At 38.7% G+C, this 25318-nt stretch overlaps 1 protein-coding gene across 27 annotated transcripts in view; it reads right to left on the bottom strand.

Annotated features, from left to right (window-relative positions):
* The window catches only part of ABLIM1 (actin binding LIM protein 1), a 399591-nt gene that overhangs the window by 61611 nt on the left and 312662 nt on the right, over positions 1–25318 (bottom strand). For all 27 annotated transcript variants that reach the window (XM_036736806.1, XM_036736804.1, XM_036736807.1 and 24 more), the window contains exon 7: positions 4393–4480. In XM_036736806.1, coding sequence (XP_036592701.1) covers positions 4393–4480 — 88 coding nt within the window. The remainder of the gene's footprint in view (positions 1–4392; positions 4481–25318) is intronic.

Raw genomic sequence — 25318 nt, 5'->3', positions numbered from 1 at the left:
TGTATTTAAAAAATAAAAACTTTAAGAAAGTAAAAGTACCAATCTATTTGCTCATTGTCTCCTCTTTTCCAAGTGTACACTTAAAATTCTTTCTTTAAAAAATTAGTATAATCAATTTTTTCCCACTTCTATTCTCTACTTTGCATCATTTTGGATGACTTTCCATATTACTCTGTGTTCTTCATAAACTGTCAATTTCTCAAAGTCAAATAATATGCTCTCACACTGACATATTATATCATAATTTATTTAGACATTCTCCAATTATTGGACATATAGGTCCCCCCTTTTATAACATGAGTAAACAGCTGGGAATATTTTTGATCACATTTTCCTTTTAATAATCTCCTTAGTGTACAGCCTCAGCAGCTCAGTAGCTGGGTGACAGGCAATGACTGATGTTATAATTAACTGTATATTCCCAGATTACTATGCTAAAAACACCCACCAAATTATAGTACCTTCAACAATATACAGGAATAACCAATGCCCCATCAGCACTGAATTTTATAATTCTAGTTCCTTTGTCCATTAGATCAGGATAAGATGATATCTCGAAATGGTTTTATTTACAAAGCTATGCTAGAAATCATTTTACCTTTTAACTTTATGGTTAATAAACTGATTAATGTGAATTTCTGAATGAGGGAACATCTCTATGTACATTAAAGATTAAAACCCAGAAGAAAACGAGATTTGCCCAGGTTCAGAGGAGAAAGTTTAAAGGATGTAAAAAATGTAAAAAGTTAATAAAAGCCTGACTGTGTAGAAGTTGTGTAAGACTGGACAAGTCATCTGACTTTTGGTGCCTCCACTTTCTGATTCATAAAATAAGAACTGAACTAGGTGACATCTAAGAATCCTTGTAGTGTTTAACTCCATGATCTTTTGATAAGTTAATAATAGTCTTCCTGTCTATGAAAATTATGTGTACTTGGTACCTAGAGGTGTAAAGAGATTTGGAGTGGATGGCTTTGGAATCAGACTGCTCGGGTTCACATCCTAGCTTTGATACGTATTACTTGTATGATGTTGGGCAAGTCATTTAACCTTTTGAGGTCTTATTTTCCTCACTTGCAAGATAAGGGGATTGAACTCCATGACCTCTAAGGTACTTTTTAGTTCTAAATCTATGATCCCTAGAGGCAGGTAGGCAGTACATTGATGGTTAGAGGGCTGTACCTGCTGTTAGGAAGACATGAGTTCAAATACGTACTCAGACACTTATGACCTTGAACAAGTCACATGGCAGCTGTCTGCCTCAATTTCCTCATCTGTAAACTAGGGATAATAAAACCATCAATCTCCCAGGGTTGTTATGGTGATCAAAGGAGATAACATATATAAAGTGCTTTGCAAACTCAAAAGCAGCTACATAAATGCTAGCTTTAATTGTTGTTGTGAATATTATCATAATTATTACTATTTTGGGCACTTACTAGTCAAGTCGTTTTAACCTCACTGGGCCTGTTTACTCTTCTGTAAAATGAGCGAGTTAGAGTTGATACTTTCTATAGTACTTCTCAGGTCTAACATTCTATGATAAAAACATTTTTATTATTATTGTGAGCGCTTTAAACTCTTTTAAAATCAATGACATATATAAATACATATGTATGTATGTGTATGTATATATACACACACTTTGAAGTAATTTAAAGTTTAAAGTAACTTCTAAGTGGTTTTTGTGCAATAGTATATAATACTACAATAGTCTAAAATACTATGTAACTGATGGCAAGAAAAAGAGATTTAAAAATCAAGCTACTATTGTTCAGTAACGTCTGCTTAACAAGCATTTCCCTCTCCCAAATAGTTCTCATTCCATCATGTAGAAACTGAAGTCATTTTAGCACCATGAAAGTCAGAGGAAGCCCTGTTATTGCAAAGCAAGCTAACTAGAAGAGCCAAGGTCAGATCCCAGGAAAGCTTGCATTCTGAAGGCTCTCTTGAGCACCAGGCTAAAGCCTGGAACACCAGGGCTGCTTCTGATTGCCAGCAGCACACAATGTAAACATTCTCATCAGGAGGTCAGGCACACACATGGAATGTGACTCAGACCCTCAGATATTTGGCTTTGAGTTTAAGCTGCGGAAGAAGAAATCGCTCATTCTTCTCAGGGGAAGTGTTGAGAGAATAGGGAAAGTATACCAAAGGTTGTCTTGGAATAGAATCTTGGGGTAATCTCTGGGTCTTGGGATTTTTCCCATCCTAACACATGGTCTAGTATTGTTAATACAGTGTGCCAGAGTGGTACAGAGGTTTTTAAATCACCTCCTCCATTCAACTCCCAAGACTTTTTAAAATGATGTGGTCCAGACCCCTGGAACCTATGCAACTCATTCATCAATGGATATAAAATCTCCCTATTTCCTCTAACTCCCAAATTTTAGAAAGACATCATCAGTATTCCAGGAAATCCTAAAATGTTGACTAGAAACCATAAGAAAAACAAGGCTGTTCATCTTTGAATATGCCACTTCTGTTATGGCTACAGACAGAGCACATCTGTTCAAAGGCAAATGCATCCCAATGAAATCCACATGACAACAATGAATTTTGGCATTCTTCCTGGTCATGGGCCATCCACTCAAAATAACTAGGTAAAGTGGAAAGAGGTTTGGACTTAGCATCCTATGGCATGGGTGTCTAGCTGAATGATCTTGGGAAAGTCCCCTAACTTCTTTAAACATTCCCTTCCTCCTTGGGGTTGAAATCGCCTATCCTACCTAACTTCACAAGACCAGGGATGCAAACTCCTTGAGGGTGGGGATGTTTTGTCTTTCTTTTTATCCCCAGTGCTCAATATAGTGCCTTGCTTACAGTAAGCACTTAATAAATGCTTATTGACTGACTGAAAGTGTATTGAAACCTATAAATATCAGGAGGCTTTATTAGTATTAAAAATTTAGTGATATGTGGGCATTATTTTGCAAAGTGCCTCCAAAGTCATATTAGATGGGGGTCTTTTGAATAGGAATGTGACTGTATAAGTTGCATTTTGGCAGGATAGGAAAATAATAAGAATTTCTCTTATATGTAGAATGATTTCTACAAACATCTCCTATGTGCACGAAAAATACAAATCAACTTCAAAGCACAGATGAAAACATATAAGGTTACTATGCAATGAGGAAAGGTGAAATACAATGCCCTAATGAGCAGTGTTTCCTGGCTACTTGCTAGTTATGCTCATAAGCTCTTTTCTGACTAGAGAGATATATCTTTTTCTTCTAAAAATAGCAAAAAGCTTAATGGGGAAAAGATTTTTTTTCCTATTTCCTTTCTATCACCTTCTAGGTTTTTAGAGAAACTTTAAAAAAAGAAAAAAAGAAAAAAATCACCCAACAGATCCCAAACTGAAAACATTTTCATACTGGAAATTGCTTGAAATTATGTTCCAAATGACCCTCTAGAAATGAATATTGGATCAATATCTCCTCCACCCAGGGATTCCTCCCTTGAAGGAATCTGGACTCTTCCTCTGAGGCTATGGATGTGAGAGTTGTGGTAGTTTAACAGGACAAAGGAAAAGGTGATGCAACATGACTAATGTTGAAATGTTTAATATGATTGCATGTATATAGCCTATATCAGATTACTTGTTTTGGGGAGGGGAAAGAGGAAAGAGGGAGGGAGAAAAAAATCTGGAACTCAAAATCTTATAAAAGTGAATGCTGAAAACTATCTTTACATGTAACTGGAAAAAATAAAATACTATTGTGGGGGGTGGGAGAAAAAAAAGAAAAGGCAGGATGTAATTCACCAAATATGGGAGGATATCTTCTCTATTTAACCTAACCTGATCAAAGAAAAGGAGGAGGGAGCAAAAAAATACCTGACTGAAACCAAAGGCCTTGAAAGACCCTGAAGAAAGGAGAGAGAAAACACCTATCAAGCAGTTTGACTTTATAAACTCTAGCTCATCCTTACCTTTTCTTTTCTTATGAACACTTTGAGGATAGAGGAGAAGGAAAATGATTCCCTTTAACCTTCAGGATAAGAATGGTAGATTTTTATACTTATTCAAAACTACTTTACTCCATAGTGATACACAGTGAAAGGGATTCCACGTATTGGCTTATGCCCAGACAGGTATGGCTATAGCTGCTGTTCTGATTAATTAAGTAATTAGGTAGCTTCTGGTCCTATTTATTAGGCTTGGGTCAGCTTAGCAGCTAACGAAGAGCCCTTTTCTGGAATGCTTAACTGTTGTTCTTTGTTCTGAAACAGAGTTCTATTTGTAGTGGGAGGGGGATTAGGGGAAAGTGACCATAGTGTAAAAAAATGTATCAATGAAACAATGAAGCGAGGAAAAAACACTGTTGCAAGTAGCAGGTTTGGTTTTCTTTCTGGAATAGAGAAGATGCCCTGTTACTGCATCCTTCTTACCTTGAAGATACATTTCCTCTCCTTCTGTGAACATTTGGTTGCACCTGCTGCATCGCGCACAGCTTGGATGGTAGTGTTTATCACCGGCCTACAAGGAAAAAGAGGGAGAGAGAAACCCTTTACTCTATGCCATATTCCTCAGCCACTACTGCAGACCATCCTCACCTTGTCTGTTTCTAGCTTTCTGGACTTAGGCAGTAGGCAGGCTTAGGGAAGGTAGAAGCTGGGGAGTGATCAGAAATAACTCTAATTTCATATCAAATTTACTACCGTAAGATTTCTGGAGGCTGAAGTCCAAAAGTCAGGACAGAGTTTGGGTCCTGGAAGCTGGGATGACTGACATAACTGAATGAAGATGCCAAACCTCAGCTTTACTTGGTTTCAAGAAGGTTCCTTCTTTGAACCTGGGCTTTCTTGGTCTATATCAGGTTGCACTCAATTTCAGCACAATGAGTGCACCAAGGGCTAGATCGAAATAACTCACACATCTCCCATAAACCTCACCTCTAAAAACAAGAGGAGGAATTTCATTTCTTTGGACTACTGCTGTCCTAGTAAAAAAAAAATTCTCTACTCCTCCCTTCCTTCTAAATAGGTTCCAATCTGTTCTCTTCCCAAATCTAGTGCCTTTCACAGATTCCAATCTGCTTTCTCTGCTGAATAATCCAGACCTAATCAGATCTAGCTAGCCAGCCTCAAGAAGACAGATGACCATGTTAGACTTCTGAAACTGCCTTTATGTCAGGGGACCAAATTTCCTGCAATGCTACCTATGTTGATCCAATCACAATGTCTTCTTAAATTGGGATTTTTCTAAAGGAGAAGATTTTGCTTAGGTGGCCCTACATTATTCATAGGTATTTCACAATTCCTGGGATAACAGATGCCATCATGGCAGGTGCCACTGGACGTGAGACCAATTCTCTAGGCAGATGCCAAGTCACATTATGTTTGTATGACAAAAAACAAAAGGGAAAAAAAATCCTCTTTTCCCTTTGACAAGCAAAAAAAAAATCTCCAAATAATCAAATAACAACTAAAAACAAAAAATCAAATCTTTACCACTGAATAATTACCTGGTAGGGACAAAGCTCCTTTGGGATCAAATCCTTTTATCAAGGTAACCTGAGAATTGTCAGTGGTAAATGCTGAGCACTAAGCATGTGCAAGGTACCATAAAGAGACAGAATTATACGTGGTCACTGACTGCGCTGGGCTGTGCAGGAAATCTCAGCAGGAGGAGAGAGGTCAGAGCACTAAAGCCCCTCAGCGGAAACTACAAAAGCAGTTTAACAATCTCATCTGAGTGTGGGGCCAAGATCAGCTACACAGCCCGTGGGGGGAAACAGCCTGAAGTCTTGACACAAATAAAAGCTGGAATTAAATTTCACAAATTTAGAGCTGGATGGGACTTCAGAAGCCATGTAGTCTGAGTCCCTCATTTTATGGATGAGGAAACTGAGGCACAGAGAAGTCAGGTGATTTGACCAGGGTCACATATGTAGTAAGTGGCAAAGTCAGGATTTGAATCCAGGCACTATGACTTTGCCAGTTATACCCTGTTGGCTTTTCATCTTGTCATTACTGTCATGATGAGTTTCAAAGATGGTGCCCCAGGAATATCTTTTGTTCTCGCTAAAATGTTAATTGGAGATCAAATGAAAAATAAAGCTGTCTTGCTTTGAATACGCCACTTCTATTATGGATGAAGACAAAGCATTATTTATCCAAAGGCAAATGCATTTTGATGAAATCCATATGACAGTAATTAATTTTGGCATTCTTCCCAGTCATAGGGTGTTCAACCAGACAGAACAACATGGTGGAGGCGAAAGAGCTTTGGACTTAGCATTCTTTGACATGGGTTTGAGTCTAATCTCTGTCACATTCTAAGTGTGTGACCTTGGGCAAGTCATTGAACTTCTAATCATCAGCTTCCTCACTGAAGTTAAAAATCACCTATCTTACTTAACCTCATAGGATCAAAGGATGTAAATTGTTTGTGTGTGTGTGTGTGTGTGTATGTGTGTGTGTCTGTGTGTGTGATGATGATGATGATGATGATGATGATGATGATGATGATGTTGGGAGTGAGTATATGGGAATTCTAATCTGGGTGACCCTAAAGAAACTTTTACTCTTCACAGTCATTTTCAATATCAGGACATTTATGATATAAGCAAGCATAAAGAAAAGGGTTATAAAAATATGGGGGTTGGTGGTGGTAGTGATGGTAGGAGAATTAAAGGAATCTCCAACATCTAACAGCTCCAGATCAGGACTGGGAATCATCAGAGTATCAGACATATAGTATACAAATCCACTTGGACATTCTCTAGTAAGAGGTAGGGTAGGGATTTTTAAAAAATAGAGGTAACAAGTAGGCGAATTACACAAATGGGAGACATTCTTATGAAGAGGCACAGAGATCGGAAAAGGAATGTTATGTAAAAGGAAAAGGTCACATTTACAATAAAAGTCACTCTAAGCTTTTAATGAGGATTTTCTTCAACAGCAATCCTGCAAAGAAGTGATGAGGTAGGTAGTTCAAATATTTCCATTTCACAGACTGGGAAACCAAAGCTCAAAGAAGTTGACGGATTTGTCCAGTCACAATTTTTATGGTAAGCATCAGAACCTGGACCAAGGTATGCTTGTAAATATTGGCAGACACACTTTTAAGGTTAATCTGTATTAACCTTTCCTACATCACTTTTTAAAGTCTAGAGACAAAACAAAATATTGAGCTCTGATTGGAAGCATTTGCTAATTTCTGAGGTCTAAACGCTCACGTTGAAAACAGACCAACTGGCTATCATGCTTAAAGTTAGGTTTTATATCTTCAAGACCACTGATCTTTCCACTACAAACTGTTAACAGCACCAGCAAGGAGAAAAAGTCATATTCTGGCAAAGGTTACATCTCATCAAAAAAATGAGAGTGGTGTGTCTGGTTCATTAATGAGTCTTTGAAAGGTCTACACCCACACAGAGTACTAGCAATTGTTGCTCTTTGAATGCTGTTTATTTAGTAATAATAAACCTACAAATTAGTTGTACCTTCCTGCTGTTAACACCACAGTATTAAACCTGAAGTATAGTGTAGTTTGAACTTTAGCTAACACCTCTTCTGGAACTACATCTAAGGAAGTATAGTTACTGGAGTATCAAAGGTTCTCATTATAAGAAAATTTCAATTGTAATGTAACCCCATAGCATGAATCCCAAGGATAGAATATAGCAAGATTCTGGCATAGATAGGTGATGCGTATACCAATGCACATTTATTTGTATGCAAAAAAATATGCATTTTACGATATGGGGAAATCATGAATTAGAAATCTGCCTAGTGATGATCTTGCTTTGCTAGAGAATGCAAGCTATACTGACGGGCTAATTTCAGTCTCCAAAGCTGTTTAGAGATACTGACTCCTCACATCTCACCTATGACCCAATACCTCTTGGGTAGCTGAGGGGGAAAAATCCAAACTAGTAATGCCACATGAAGACTTTGCCATTTGTGAAAGAGAAGAACTATAAGAAGTAGCTTAAACACTATTATTTATAGTTATTTTAAGCCTTGGCCTTACACTTTCATAAAAATAAAATTTTATTGATATCCTTTTGTTTATAGGTGTCTTTTCTGCATATATATGCATATATATATGCATATATATATATATACACACACACACATATATATCTCCCCTGCCACTCTGCTGCTCCCCAAACACCTGTTGTTCATGTTTTTCAGTCATGTCTGACTCTTTTTGACCCATTTGGGGTTTTCTTGGTAAAGATATGGGAGTGGTTGGCCATTTCCTTCTCCAGCTTATTTTACAGATGAGGAAACTGAGGCAAACATGGGTAAGTAATATACCCAGGGTCATGCAGCTAGTAAGTGCCTGAGGCCAGATTTGAACTCATGAAAATGAGTCTTCCTGACTCTTGGACTGGCACTCTAGCCACTATGCCACCTAGCTGTCCTCAATCCTGTATAATTACTCACTACATAATTATAATGAACCAGCTTTGCCCCAGAGAAGAGATATGAAAATGAATTTTCCTCCCTTCTTTGCAAGAGGGACCACAGAGAGGGAAGAGGGTATTAGCTGTTGGATTTGATTGATATGTAAATTTGATTGACTGCTTTTTTTCCTTTTTCTTTTTTAGTTTCTTAAGAGATACTTCAGAGTGCAGGAAAGGAGGAAGATAATGGGAAACTAAGGTGGTGTAGAAATAAAAGCTATCAATCAAAAACAATTTAAAAAAATGCAACTGTAGTGAGTATTCCTGTATCTGCTTTTCTGTGTTCTAACAAAACTATGCTGTGCTTGAAAAATATTTTTAAATACATGATTCCTTTAATTTCTATCAGATTCACATCTGACTACATCTCTTTCTCTTTCTTCCCTCCCCGCAGAACTATGCTTTGTAACAAAGATTAAAAAAGAAAGAGGAAGCATCAGATGGCTCATTCAATGGGGAGGGGGGGGGCGGGGTAGTGGGAAGGAAGGGCCACACTTAATTCAGCCTCTCTAGTCTTCTGTGTGCACTCCCACTTCTCCCGAAGATGGAATTCAGGGACCGGTGATGAAAATATTTTTAGGCCTGCCATTTTCTAATACAAAAAGCTTTCGATGGTCTTAATTGATTCCCTTCTCAATTCATTTCAGGAAATAAAAATGCAAGAACAGAGCACCTTTCAAAAAAAAAAAGAAAAAGAAAAGACAAGAGGTTAAAAAAAAAAGCACACAAAGTTTCACAATCACTTATTCATCCCAAAGGACAGTTCATGCAAGAACAATTGGGAGAGCAAAACTAACAAATCCTTCCTCTCCCCAGTTTCTTTTTCACACTCCTCCCTGATCCCATTCTTGGTAGTCTCGGATAGTTGGTAACCATGGAAACCACTGCTGTCTCTCCAGCAGCTGTTGGGGCAAATCCAAGAGATTAAAGGCCAAGAAGGATGCTGTGCTGAAAGCCAGCCACATCTAGAGCAGCAGGAGGGAATAGGATTCTGAAGTCTGACCTGATATGCATATGAAAAGGCATATGGTCACAGGTTAGAATGAATGAAAAGAGCACAGGCTAGGTATCAGGAGACCTCGATTCTAGCCCTGGTTATACTATGAGTTAGCTGTGTGGCTTTTAGCAAGTTACATCACCTCTCTGGGCTTCATTTTCTTCCTGCAAAATGAGGAGGCTGGACAAGAGCAAGAATTCTCATCCTGGGGTATGGTACTTGCTTTTCCCCCAAACTGGATAACTGCATTTCAATACAATTTGTTTCTTTTGTTATCATACATATTTTATTCATTTGAAAACATCATTCTGAGAAGCCAGGCTTTGCCAGAATGTCAAGGGGGTTGAAGACACAAACATTAAATTAATTAGTATTATTAGTATACCCTTCATATGTGAACTCTGACTAGTGCTTACTAACTTGATGTGCTGCTACAGGAATTGAGCCATGTCCACATTACCATTCTCACTCCGAATGCAACCATAAGATAAAGAAGTCACAGGTCGATGAAAAGACGTTCTTGGACAGGCAAATGAAGGAAGTGGCAGTTTCTTTGTGAAGCCAAAGATAACTCGAAGCATCACATAGCAACAGATTTCACTTTGCCTCAGTGTTCACGAAGAGTGAAACCAAATAGTCCACTAAGAAGATATTTATTACAATTACACATTCCCAAATTGATTACTTTTCCCTCTCAAAAATAAATAACTTTGCCTAACTTTGTATTATTTATCTATCCATATGTTATATCCTCACATTAGAATGTAAGCTCTCGGAGGGCAGGGATTCTTTGGTTTTCTTATCTTTTTAATCCCCCAAATTTAGGTAGCAAAGTGCCTTGAGGTTTAATGGAACCTAAGAAAATTAGGATCAGACACTTATAAATTTCCAGACTGAAGGGATATCAGAGATCTTCTAGTTCAACTCCTAACTTTTTTTTTTTGCATGAGGAAAATGGGGCCCAGGAGGTTAATTGACTTGCCCCAGGTCACATAAGTGAGGAATTAAAACAATTTTTAAAAATTACATCTGTGATTTTACTGATGTAGAGAACTCTTGCTAAGGATACTCCCTCTATTGATGCAGTTTGGAACCTGCTTTTTAACTTTTAGTTTAAGAGAGTTTCTTGGGGCTTGGAGGTGTTCTGTAACTCGTCCAAAACCACATACTGGTATGTGTCTGAGGTGGGACTTTCTGGGGAACTTGACAGGGCCCTCCAAACTAAATCAAAATCTCTTTTTGCTTAATTTTTCAGCAGTCTTGATATTTCTTACTTCAATGTAAAGGTGAATAGGGAGGAGAATGGGAATAACTGCTGAGAAATTTCATTGAATATTTGAAATCAAAGGCTTGTAGACCTGTTCATTCAGACCTGTAGACTATTTTATACTTGTTCATCATGAATGTGACTTCCAAGAAGACAGCTGGAGGACACTAGAGATTGGGAGCACCTAACACCATTACAAAAATTGAAAGTGACTATTGTCTTAATAAACAGAAAATGAGCAGTTACAGATGTTAGAAGTCAATCGAGAGTCAGCTCTCTGTGTAGTCAGGTCACAGACTGGTTAGAGTAAAGGTCGGATAATACCAAATAGGAAGAAAGGAAAATAATGAGAAGATACTACTTGTTATTATAGCAGCTCTAACCAATCTGTTAAAACAAACTGTCTACTCTGAAAATAGGAAAAAATATTGACTATCACTATTTCTTAGAAAAATTTAAACTGAAATAAAATACTATACACAATGGTAAGGCAGAAAAAGCCCAGACATACCCTCAGCCAGCAGGCATTTATTCTCTTAATCAAGCAGAAAGGTAAGATTGCCAAAAGTGACCTTCGGTTTAGAGTATAAACTCTTTAAGAAAGTTAATTATCAAGGAGCATTATGGAAGATTACATCCATTACTACCTCATGGTACATAAAACACAGCTGAGGAGAAAATGAGCATAAAGAGTTTAGCCTAAAATTCAACTGAGCGAGATCATGCTCAAAACACTTTGAAGTGGAACGTGTTTCTGTATGCATATTAAAATAACAAATAGATGTGAAAGAGAACAGATTTGCTGATCTAGTTTTATCAGAAGTGTGAGTGGAGACACCACATTTGCTCTCCCCTCATCTTAGTACTTAGGAGATTATGTGGAGGGATGACAATAGCACTTAAGAAGATATTGGGGGACACCTAGGGGGCACAGTGGATAGAGCACTGGCCCTGGAGACAGGAGGGCCTGAGTTCAACTCTGGCTTCAGACATTTACTAGCTGGGTAACCCTGGGCAAGTCACTTAACCCTAATTGCCTCAAAAAAAAAAGGACAAAAATATGGGGGAGTGGCTAAGCAAATTATGGTTCATGAATGTAATGGCATAATATGGTGCTATAAAAGACAATGAATTTGAAAGATACAGAGAAGCATGGAAAGATCTCCATGAATTGATATAGAGTGAAGTAAGCAGAGCCAAGAAAACAATGACCACAACATTGGAAATGGAAAGAACCACAAAAGCACAAAAATCAAAAGTAAAATGATAAAGAATAAGCTTGGCTTAAAAGAAAAGCTAAGAGTAGCACTCTTAAGTTCCCCCTTTGCAGAGATGGGAGGCCCACAGTGGCACATGCATGTATTTTCAGCCTTTTTTTTTTTGATGGACTGATCAGTTTAAACTAATGTATGCCTAATCATGCCCTAATACAAAGCTTGAATCATAAATCACCATATGAAAACTTCATAGGATCGAAGGGCTGGAAGATATCTTAGAGATCATTTAAAGTTTCTCATTTTATAGATGAGAAAACTAAGGCCAAGAGAAATGAAGTGACTCACTCAAGGTCACTCAAGCAGTAAATTGGTATTTGGACCCATCAGGTCTTTTGACTCCAAATTGAAGTGCTCAATCCTTTGCGCTACAGCATTTCTCTCAGAGGATTGAGAACTGCACACACTAGGAATGCAGTGAATATCTAAGTGGGCCATAGTGTGTTGACAATAATGATGTGTTAAAATGATGCAAAAGGTGTATCATTTCATCAAGGGTGATGCCTTCTATTGTGTGAGCTCCCCAGATGCAACAGGTCCCTGAGGGACCAGCAAGAATTAAAAGAGGGAGCCCTTCTCCTTCCCTCCCCCAGTCTCTGCTGCCCAGTTTCTCTCAGGTTTCAAACTTCTGGATAGATGCTGCCTATCTTCATTCCCATTCCCATCCCAAAGAGAGGTAACCCAGAGCCCTGTTCCACTATCACCTTCTGGACCACACTACCTGATTTCCAGCAGTCACTGGCTGGGGATGAACAAGGGGATTGGGAGTGCCAATCCTTGCAGTAAGATAGGAAGATTCTGGACTTTATCATCTAACCTTGTCATTGCTTCCTTGAATCTACTTCTTTGAATCTGGGATCATAGCATGCCAGAATTACTTCTATGCCAACCTAACCTTGAGGGCATTGCCATCTGACCTGCGATTTTTTCCTTTAGACAACTGGGCTTTGTCATCAGCCTTGCCCTGCAACCCAAAGACAACTGCGTTTTCCCATCTGCCTTTCAGCTGAACTGTCCTATATGTGTTTTCACCCCTGATTAGAATTTTAATGCCCCAAGAGCAGGAACTATCTTGTTTTCCTACTTGTATTCCCAGCACTTTGCACAGTGGGTTGGCACACAGTAAGTGTGCTAGGCATAAGGAATAGAGGGCTGGACCTGAAGTCAGGAAGGCCTGAAAGTTCACATCTAGCCTCAGGCACGTAGTAGCTGTGTGACTCAGGGCAAATTGTTTAACCTCTATTTGCCTTAGTCTCCCCAAGTGTAAAGTGGGGATAATGAAGGCACCTACCTTCAGGGCTGTTGTGAGGATCAAATGAGATAATGTCTGGTACATGGAAGGAGATGAATAAGTGCTCATTCCTTCCTTCCTGCTTCATAAATGCTTTTCCATTCCATTCCAAGGACATCAGGGATTGGACAAGTCAATCAGGCAGTGAGAAGGGGAGACAAAAAATGAGCAGCCTACAGGCTTCACGGTCACTTTGCTGCTGTTCACTCATTTCAATCTTGTCTGACTCTTTATGACCTCATTGGGGGTTTTCTTGGCAAAGAGACTGGAATGGTTTGCCATTTCCTTCTCCAGTTCATTTTCCAGATGAGGAAACTGAGGCAAACAGGGTTAAGTGACTTGCTCAGGGTCACATAGCTAGTAAGTATCTGAGGTCTGATTTGAATTCACAAAGATGAGTCTTCCTGACTCCTGGACTGGCACTCTATCCACTGTGCCACCTGGATGTAGTCACTATTGGGATAGTAAAGAGCAAGAGGAAGGGCCTAATTCATTCACTGGGTGCTTCTTTTCCGGAGTGTTTATGGAAGAACAGGAATAAGAATCGAATGGAATGAGAGTGTAGAGAGCTTTTGAGTTTTACTCATTCTATTTTGAGGTAACACAGATCAGTGGAGAAAGGGGTCTCACTTTGGACCTGGGGCCTAGGTGTAAAACATTGGCTCACAATTTACTGTGTGACCTTAGCAAACTGATTCACCTCTGTAGGCTCCAGTTTCATCCTCTTTAAAAGGAGGGGTTTGGACCATATGACCCCTGAGGACTCTTCTAGCTCTAAGTCTGATTCTATAAGATCACAGGTCTACCCAAACTCTAAAACTTGCTTGTAGAAAATGGAAAAAAAAAAAGACATATTGTGATGTATTCAACCATTGTTTGCATATTTGACTTCTTTTCTTCCCCTCTTAGCTCTTAGCTCTGTGACCACTTACCTCCCTGCTCCTCCAGAAGGATTCAGTAAGACCTGGAATGGGGAAGGAGAGTAGTTTTGGCCTGTTGGGGGGTGGGGGGTGATGGGGACTGTAAAGGTGGACTGGGTGGAGTGACTCTCCTGCACACACACACACACACACACACACACACAATGACAGCTCCCACAGTCCCTGAGGAAAAGGGAGTAACAAAGACAGATTGTTAAAACCGACAGGTACAGGGATGGGATGGGAAGGGCAGAGGTGGGAGGGCTCCTTAATTTCCTCCTGTAGGAGGTCTGTACAGAAGCTGACTCAGCTTTCTATCATAACTCATGTCTTTTTCTCTGAGTGGGAGAGGTTTCCACTCCAACTGGCCCAGCTTGATCCTCAAGTCCAACATTCACTTTTTCTAGGACACTGTTTCCCTGATGTAGCACATGCACATACACACACAGAGAGGCGGGGATGAGATGACACCGTGCCCTAGCCCAAGTGACTACTCCATATCCTAGGTGCAGGTAGAGAACTAAGTGTCTACCAGTGGCCCTCACAAAGCATAGTTGGTGTTACTGCAGATTTTGATGTCCTGCAATGAGGAAGGACTGAAGGAACGCTGTGGACACACCGACCACAAACCTGCTCTAATGCCACTAGGTTCTATTTCAAAGAAGTTTCTTATGTCCCATCGAAGGAGCACAGATTGTCCTGAGTACGGAAGTATGTACACAATAAGGCTAAGACAGAAGACAAATTAGCATTTCCCTGATTCAATTCTTCTGACCAGCTGTTCAAGGTTTAAAAAAAAAAGGGCAAAGTGCCAGTTTCTGAATTGTGATGGGAATAAAGAAGGTAGAACGAGAAAGGAAACAGGACAGAGTAAACCCACATGTGCTTTTCACAGATGGTTCCAGTTCTCTCTCACTCTTCCAACTTATTAAGTGCACAAACTCAGACGTACTCTTGTCATTTTACATGAGAAGGCGGTCTTGCAGAATCCCCAGCAATCTGACTCAATCACAGGGCACAATACTATAATTATTAATATACATTAATATGTATGTTAATATATATTAATACATATTAAGATGTGTATATATACACACATACATCTTAATGCAAAACATTTCCTTAGTGCTAACTGAGCTAATATCTTTAAAACCACGACCCCAAAATCATAGTTAGTACAACTCAGAATCCTTTCAATTTAATGTGCTCAAAGCCGACAAGACTATTTATTAGAAGCATATGTGTGTGTGTGTGTGTGTGTGTGTGTGTGTGTGTGTGTGTCTGCATTCTTAGAAGATATACTCAGCAGGACATGAGAAACTCTCCTCCCTATTACCCCCAATGCCACAACAAATATTTGTTCATTCACTCATTCAACAAAAAGTTATTAAGTTCCACCCAATCAACCAATCAATTTTAAGCACCTATGGCTGGGCATTATGCTAGGAGCTGGAGAAACAAAAAAATTCCACAACTCCTGATCTAAAGCAGTTTACATTTTATATTGTAGGTAACTGATCCACAATTCAGGCTGCCTTACCAACTTACGGACCAAGTTTACTAACTGGATTCAGTTTTCTTGGTTGTGCCATGTAAAATAGCAGGTGGCAGTCAAGGGAACCTGGTCATTATTAAACATTAACTGATTTAATATTAGCATATCTATGGAATTTTGTACATTTTAAAAGTGATTTTAAAAAATCATTAGCTTGGTACTGTCTTCAATCCTTCCTCTTCTCACGAGGTATCATCACCCCATTGTACAAACGAAATTGAGTCACAGAAGAATGGCAACTTTCACAAGGATGGCAGATTTAAAGTTGGAAGGACCTTAGAAAGTCAATCCCTTCATTTTTCAGATAAGGAAACGAAGATCCAAAGAGTGGATTAGACAGGTCATCCAGGTAGTAGGTGGAAGAGCCAGAATTTAAAGCCTGGTCCTGTGACCCCAAATCCTGAGCCCTCTCTTTTGTACAATGCCGCATCAAACAGTATGCTGGGGATAGGCCAGGGGAGCCTTCCAAGCACTCTTTCATCTGCTGTTCAATTGAATAGTCTCAGAAAATTATGTTAGTCTTTACCAGATTATTAGGATCTCTCATGTTACTGAAATTCTAGGAATCTGGATAAAATCATTAATGAAATGACTAAAAGCAAAGCAAAAGGGATTGAGAAGAGGAGGTTGTTTCTTAATAGGTTGCCTTACAAATTTGCCAGATTTTATGAGAGAGGATTGGTTATTAAGGATGAAATTTAAATGGCAACAGAGCCCCTTGCTTTGAAAGCACCCAAATCAATCAATGGACCAGTATTTTCACAGGACAACAGCAAGAGCATAGGATGTGTAGTCATTTAGGTACAAACCCAAGACCTACCACTTACTGCCTACCTGTATGATCTTGGGCAAATCACTGCATCTCAGGTTCCTTATCTCTAAAAAGGGGATTGGACTAAATGACCTCCGAGAGTCCTTTCTAAATCAAAATCACTGTTCCTTTTACTGTGCCTAGTGTGAGGTAGAGCGGTAAGAGAGGAACTTAGAGCAGAAAACGTAGTTCTTACCTATGCCGATCCACTTCAGATGAAACCTGCCCTGACCTAGGGAGACGTATTTATCCCTCTCTCCTAATGTCTAGTACAATGTGTGCTGCACATAGTGGTCACTTCACTGAATGAATGAATGAACAAGGCTTTCTGTGGCATGCCATACTTTCACTAAAAATACTGAGCTTAAAAATAAAGATCTGCCTTTAATTCATGTTGATTAGTTAAAGCAAAAATCTCATACTCTTTCAATTAGTGGTTGCCCTCACAGTGCAGGTGGGAAGTCTGTAATATATTTTTAATCTGAGAGGAATCTAGGAGAATTAAATTAAAAAAAAAACCATCTTAAATTAAATGAATTCACAAAATGTTTTTCTAACCTGATGGGGAATGAAGGATTTTTCTATAAAGCAGCCCCTGACTAAAGACTTGTTAGATTAAACACATCAGGTATTCATTATTTCTGGACTCAATAGTTCCATGGAGTTATTTTCAATCCTCTTTCTTCAATCTCTTTGTTGTTGTTGTTTAGTTGTTTTCAGTAGCGTAAAATTCTTTATGACCCCATTTGGGGTTTTCTTGGCAAAGATACTGGAGCCGTTTAACGTTTCTTTCTCCAGCTCATTTGACAAATGAAGAAACTGAGGCAAACAAAGTTAAGTGATTTGTCCAGGGTCACACAGCTAGTGAGTGTCTGAGGCTGGATTTGAGCTGACTCAAGGCCCAGAACTCAATCAACTGTACGAGCTAGCTGCCCTCAATCCCCTTACTTTGCCATATTTTGCTAGTCACCTTTTTACTACTAAAGGGCACTAAATTAAACACAAGTGATGCACCTCTCAGTCCTAAAAACATGCCCGGGATAGACAGACATAGCCGGGTACTGCTTGGTCTACTTTTCATTGGACTCAACAAAGAAGTTAAGGGCTGGATGTCAAAAAGATTTTAAGTTATTTCCTCAGCTCTGAAAAATGTTTTCTCCCAAATTAAGAAATGTAGCCGTCAGTCTACGCCCTCAGATAAAAGGGCTACTGATGCTTTCACACTCTTCTCTGCACTTGACACCAGTACTCCTTTAAAAGCTTCAAGAAGAAATTCAGTGGCTTTGATAAAGTTTCCAAATAATCTCTTTCCCCTAATCACCATGAAGATTGATTTCTCAACTCATTTCAATTTACCTGATGTGTGTTGAATGTCTAGTAGATGTATGTAACCTTTACTAAGTACTGTGAGGGGTATGAAGATGAATTCCCTGCCCACTAAATATTTTACAATTGAATTAGTAGAGGGAAAAGAGGAGAGAAGATGAAGACAAATACACAAATAGCCATAACATAAGGTGACATTTTATAGATGTCATTAGAGAGAGCGGTGATCAGATCAGAAAAAGATGGAGCTAGAAGGGACTTTGGACATCATGGGAATCCATTCTCTTTGTAGATGAGAACACTATGGTCCAGAGAGGGAAGGTGATTTCCTAGGCCCACAGTGGCAGTAAGTAGCAGAGTAAGAATTAGAACGCAGGACCCCGACTCAGAATCTACTACTCTTTCTTCTGTATCCTATTAAGGAAAGAAATAGATAACCTGTCTGGGTAAGTTAGGAAAGGTTCATAACAGAAGGGGCACTATAGCCAGACCTTGAAAGACAGGCAAGATCCTGATAGGTAGAAATTCTGGTGGGGGGTGGGAATTACAAAATAAATGTCAAGAGGCAGAAGACATGTCATTGAGAAATTATGAGTCCAGCCTGACTCTCCCTGCTCTGGGAAGATCTCATGGGAATAAAGCACTGAATATACTTAGGTCCATTAGCCTTGCAAATTAGCTGCTTGAACAAGCTGAGGTATGATTGGGACAGGTGAGTAGAAAAGGTTACTTGACTCTTCTGAAGAGTGGTCTGGCTGGCAGACTTTCTCTGTATGCTATAAGGATGTCCTAAATATTTGTATCTAGAATGTCAGCAAGGCCCAACAACAGTACAGATCAGGGGAAAGATGAAAGCCAGATCATCAAAGACATTTTCCCCACAGTTGTATTCCATACAAATGACTGTAAAGTGTCAACTAGGTAAAAGTGCCTTCTTTTGAAAGAAAAAACCTAACATTCCTTTTTGAAAAGAGAAAATATAATTTTTCATCAGGAAACGTGATTGGGATAGAGGCCCAAGAAAAGCTGAGTGTGTGTGCAGTTTAGGTAGAGAGGCTCCTGGGGCCTGGTAAGGTTCAGGTAAAGAGGGTTATGTACCACATAAATGTAAGATATAACAGATCTTTTTTATGCTATGTTATGCTTGCTTTATTTCATAAATTAAAATAAAATTTAAAAAAGATTTTTTTAAAAAGTTGTATGTAATTGAGGGGTGGGATAGGGAGGAAGAGGGAGAAGTATTAATCAATGAAACAAAAAGCCTATGTTACTTATATCTAAATTTAGCTTTTAAGTGAGAAGCTATAGGGATAGATGAAATGAATGTTGTCATCACGTAGGAATAGCCTACTGTTGGAGAATCTGTCTTTCCCAAAGATTTCTACTCTGAAAGGAAACTTAAGGAGACTTCAGGAAGTTAGGTGAGGGAAAGATCACGTGGAAACTAAAGGAATTCAGTTACCCCTATCTTCGTAAGAGGATAAAATAGGAGAGAGTTTGTGTTAAAATATCTACATTATCTTGGGAATAAGGAAATGGGAATGAGAAATTAATTAGGTATTTGGCCCAATCTAGTTCACTTTCCAACCCAAATTTGTTTTCGTTATTTTTTTTTTGGTATGCTTTCCTTTCCTAACACCAAAAGATAAATATTTGCCTTCTAGTTCAACACCCTTGAAACCCAATCCAAATTAGATAAATGTTTTCTTCTTGTGTGAGTGCAAAAAGGTAAGGTTTCCTCTAACATATGATCTCATTCCTGGTCTCCTCTCCAACACAACAGCAAGCTGGAGCCAGGAATGTACAATAACAGCTCTCCACAAGGATTTCTTCTATGCCAGCTGCTCTGATGGAAGACAAACTAATTACCAACAGACATCTTCTGTTGGTTATGAGGCATAATTAAATGCATTTTTTTGCGTGTGTATTACAATCACACAGCTGGACAAGATCCCTTAATTCCATGATGCCCAAATAGTGACTTAGTAAATTGTTTCTAGAAAATATGCAGAAGGCATTTTTTAAAACTGAAAATACCAAAATAGCTTTGTATACATGTTGTAGTAAAAGGGTTGTTTCAATGTAATCAAATTCCAACTGCCATCATTTCATCTGTCTCTCTAAAAATCTTTCCAGCTCAAAAATTCTGACTCTGATTCTTTTCCTTCCCGGAGAATAGCTAACATGTTTTCCACACCCACTCCTCCCCACCTCTCAGTTCACCTCTTACACATAGCAGACATTCAATGCTCTGTGAGTAAGTATTCTGTCCTCTTCATAATTAATACATGGCTTTATTTTTTCATCTTTTTAGGTCTCCCATGTTCTGGGACCCCAAAGAAACACAAGACTCAACATGTTTCTATTTAGTAACATTCCTCTACTTTAAGTGTTTCCTATGGCTATAAGCATTATTTTACAGATGTTTCAGTCCTCTGTTCTCTCTATCAGACTCTAATGTTTTCTCTTCCCTGGGCTTTAGGAAGCCTTCTGGGTGGGAACCAATATAATAAACAGTTAAGGCAAGCACAGCTTGCCTCTGAAAACATCCTTGTCCGATGTCCCTTCCTGCTGTTGCTGGACCTGATCTTTCCTCTCTAAGCTTCCCACCCCAGAAACAATTGAGGACAGCCAAGTCGTTTCACTTAGGGATTTGAACAATTGTTAAATGTCAGCCCTAAAAAAATAAATAAAAAAAGTCAGCCCTAGTCATTAGTAGGAGATGAAGCCAGTAGCAGATTCTAAGGGTTGGGGTATAGAGGAATCGACCTGGGATTTTATAAAGTTAAAAAATATCAAGGAAAACTCAAATATTTGTGTCCAATTCTAGTCAATTCAACACATGTTTATTATATATCCAACAAGTGTGTGGCACTGTGTTAGAGGATGAGGATACAACAGTAAAAATAAAAGGGTCTCTGTCCTCAAGGAACCAGCATTCAACTTTGAGGGTACGGCATGTATACAAGTATATAAATACAAAGCATGTATGTATGAGTAGTAGTAAGTTAGTAGTAATAGTAGTAATAATATTACTAGTTAGTAGCAGTAGTGGTAGTTAGTGGTAGTAGTAGTAGTAGTTAGTAGCACTAGTAATAGTAGGAGTTAGTAGTAGTAGTAGGAGGAGGAGCAGCAGCAGCAGTAGCAGCAATATATAATTTCAAGGTTTGCAAAGCACTTTTCATACATTATCTAATTTAACTTCGTAATACCTCTGGAAGACAGGTGCTATTATCACCTCCATTTTACAGAGGAGGAAACTGAGACAGAGTTAAGTGACTTACCCAGGGTCACACAGCTAGCAAGTATCTGAAACCACATTTTGACTCAGGTCTTCTTAAAGTCCAAGTCCAGCACTCCCTCTACTGAGCTACCCCATTAAAATGATTTCAAGGAGAGAATGCTAACAACAAGTGCCAAGTCCTTTAACCTCTCTGAGTCTTGGTTCCCTCCTACATAAGAAGAGGAGGATGTTAGATTCGATGGATACTGAGGCCCCTTCTGGATCTAGACCTATAATCCTATGATCGTTCCATAGTTTAGGAAGCTGAGTTTAAGGTACTTATTTGAGGGTCTGAGATTAAATCTGAACCCAGGTCCTCCCAAAACAAAATATATCCATAAGAACAAAACTACACAAAAAATATTAGCACCACATGGAAATTTAGGCATTATCTATTATTATCTACTATCATTATCTATGAGCCAGTTGTAAAGAGGTTAAGTGACCTGCCCAAAGTCACCCAGGTAATCATTGGCAGAGCTAGGATGAGAACCCCAGGTTTCCTGGGCTGGTTATCTTTGTGAGAGATATTTCATTGTCAGAGTAGAATGCATTCATTTAAAATGTTGTATTATACAAGATCAATGATTCTATAACTATGAAGAAAATACGATGAGAATACAAGGTTAAGAAATCTGATCAGAGCTGAAGAATAGAGTACTTCTTCTGATGATACCTATTACTCTGTAGATATTAGCATATTTGTCATCTCCCCAACTAGACTATTGGGCAGCTTGGTGGCACAATGGATAGAGTACTGGGCCTGGAGTTAGGAAGACCCAAATTCAAATCTGGCCACAGACACTTTATTAGCTGTATGACCCTGTACCAGTCACTTAACCCTGTTTGCCTCAGTTTCCTCATCTGAAAGATGAGCTGGAGAAGGAAACAGCAAACTACTACAGAATCTTTGCCATGAAAACCCCAAGTGGGGTCATGAAGAGTCAGAAACGATTGAACAACAGCAGCTATTCTGTAAATTACTTTAAGGAAAAGAAAACTTCTTGTATAATTTTAAATCTCATATAGGGCCTGGAATCTCTGTTGAATAAACAAACACTACATTGAATTGATCATTAAATTTAAACCTTGATATAATTTTACAAGGTTTTGAGGCTATAGAGAACTAAACAATTCAGAAAACTCAGTGAGCAATACTAGGGAATCTGCAGTATATTTTCAATCTGACTTTCCTCTTTCTGCCCCCTCCTTGCTTTCTTTAATAGAGCTCTTTGCTGTGATTTTCCTCACAGTGAGTTTTTTGGCAAAACTAAGAGCTAATTATTTTGGTACACAACAGGTCAACTGCACAGGAGTGTCTCAGCCCCGAGAAAGACTTTATTTATATGTTAAAAAATTAACTTCCAGTCTACACCTGCTGGTCCAAAGCCGCATGACTGCCCCTTCCATTCTGGTATCAATCATATTACTTCTACTGCTCTACCATAAACACAACTTAATGTTCTCCTTACCAGATAATCAAGGGCAAACACATACTATTCCAGTTTCTTCTTGCAGTCAAAAGGCTATCCAAGGTAGTATGATTCTTAGCTAAGGTGAGTCAACTGACCTCCACCCATTTAGAGCTCAGATACCATTTCAGGCCAGGAGTGCTGAGCTGAGAGACACTTTGAGGAATCCTCGAAGGAGGAAGACATGCAAAGGCAAAGCCATTAATTCTCTTAAAGGAACAGGAGGCTGAACAAAACAGTCTCTCTTCTTCCATACATACAGAGGGTTTGGGGGAGAACAAGAAATATCCTATGAGTGTGGAGTTGTGCTGTCCATACCACAGCTCACATCACCCACACACTGCTTATGTGAGTTGCTTCAAAGCAGGAGAATAGTGAGGAATTCTGCCCTCAATGCTCTCTTCTCTCCCTTACTTTACGTTGTAGTGATCCTGTGTATAATTTGCATGTGCTTATTTATATTCATGAAGTCTCCTCAATAGAGTGTAAGCTCCTTGAGAGCAGAGCAGAGACTATTTAATTTTTGTCTCTGTATCTCCATGGTTGGTAGTTAATAAATGCTTGTTGACTGATTGAGCTCTGCAACTTGTGTCTCTCCATATGTAAAAGACTAATGGATGGATCGTTTTTTCACTTGAACACATTTGACTCAAATTCTACAGTAAAGCTGGAGGATAAAATGGAAAATTATTTGGTCCATTTTACCCACGTTCTATGAAAAATTATGAACCCCTGGAAAGCACACAGCTGGGTGGTTTTTTTTCCTCTTATGTCCTCTACCCCACTACATACTCTGCAATACAGTGACACCGGCCTTCTTGACTTTTTCTTGTACTAGACAGTCCAACTCCCAGCTCTGACTATTTTCACTCACTACCTCCCATGCCTAGAACTGTCTCCCTCCTCATCTCTACCTCTTAACTTCACTTCCTGACTTCCTGCAAGTGTCATCTAAAATCCTGCCTTTCTCAATCCTCCCTAATGGTAGTGCTTTCCCCTCTGTTGATTATCTCCAATTAACCCTGTATATATCTTGTTTTTACATATTTGTTTGTATATAGTCTCTCCCATTTGACGGTAAGCTTCTTGACAGCAGGGACTGTCTTTTACCTTTGTTTGTATTCCCAGAATTTAGCACATTGCTTGGCACATAGCAGGTACTTAATAAACGCTTGTTGACTGACAGATTTTTGATCTCAGCCTGCCTTTCCCCTGATCACCTCACACTAGATTTCTGAGCATGTGGGTATTCATGAAACACAAACTAATTTTATAGTATTATTCTAAGCAAGACAATTAGGAAAGTAAATCTGCTGAAAGAAATCATATCATGTGTTCCAAAGCTAAATATAAATTACTTGAATCATGTGCTGGTTCAGATAATGCAGAATGCTAGTATTTTGAATTAGTTTAGATAGCTAAGGGTTGATTATTCCTTTCAAATGCTCTATAGCAGATCAGCGCTTGAGTGCACATAACACATGTATTCATGAAGTCTCAGGAAATTGGATCATCACAAGGTTACTTTGTGCAATTTTAAAGTGGCTGCAGAAGTGGGCCACTGAAAGTTGGATATCTGTGCAATGAACTTGATTTGTTCTAACGCTTATCAGTTAAGGATAGCTTATAGCACTGAGGAGATTGTCATTTGGGTTGTAGGAATTAGAAGAAATCTCCTTGGGATTCTAAAAACCCAATTTCCCCACTCTTGTTCCTTCTCCATTGTTTTCTCCTCCAATAAAAGTAATAGCTATGCAACCACAATCTTTTTATTACCCACTTAGAACAAACCCAGAAGCTTGATGTTTTTTTTTTCCTACAGCTATATTCAAGCCGTTGAGTTTGCAAATGTCTGGCAGCAAATGGAAGCCCTGGAGTTTTGTAGAGCTTTGTTAGAAAAGCCATCTTTTGTATTTTTCCTCAATATAATAGCAAATTTTCATACTTGCTTATTTTCTCACCTATGAAAGGGAAAACATATCATCAGAGAGAAAGCTGACTTCAGAATTTCAAACGGGGGAGGGCCATCAACAGAGGGCATTTTCTTCCAAGAAAAGAGCAGATGTAAGCACTCTTTTCTACCAACCCTACTAACTGCTTTCATTTCAAATTTTAAAAAGTAAAATTTTCTGTTCTTTAGGACTCTCCATAGAAAATTCAATTCTTGATTGTTGTGTCCAAGACATTCTCTAAAGTCATAATCATGGCCCAAAGCCATTTATTAAATTGCTTTCTCTGTATGGAACTATCTAGACCCTGAAGAAAGCAAGTGAAGAAGAAACAATGCCTGTCCCCTAAATGCTTACACCCTAAGTCTGACAATACTGACAATGATTAACATAAAAAACTATGATGATACAAGGAACTGTGAATGTAAGCATTATCTGCTTTCACTGAATAAGTTAATAACATGTTTACATTTTGCAGAGCTCAGGGAATAAGTGAATTTTGTGATATAGAACAAGATCAGAATACTAAATGGTTGGATAGACATCAGTAAATTCAGAATTTTAATAGCAGAAAGAGACTTTAGATATAGTTCATCCAGAATCCTTAGATTTTATAAGGATGTGAGCAGGAGGTCTGGAAATATTAGGTTGACAGAATAGTGAGAGTGGTTTAGCCAGTAGAAGGAAAGATGTTTCAGAGAATCTGGAATAACCAAAATAACATAAAACTTTATTTTTCCTTGTTGGTTTTCA

Source organism: Trichosurus vulpecula, chromosome 8, assembly GCF_011100635.1.
Source record: "Trichosurus vulpecula isolate mTriVul1 chromosome 8, mTriVul1.pri, whole genome shotgun sequence".
NCBI lineage: Eukaryota > Metazoa > Chordata > Mammalia > Diprotodontia > Phalangeridae > Trichosurus > Trichosurus vulpecula.
Note: the sequence above shows the minus strand (reverse complement) of the source record. Positions and strands in the feature narration are given on the sequence as shown.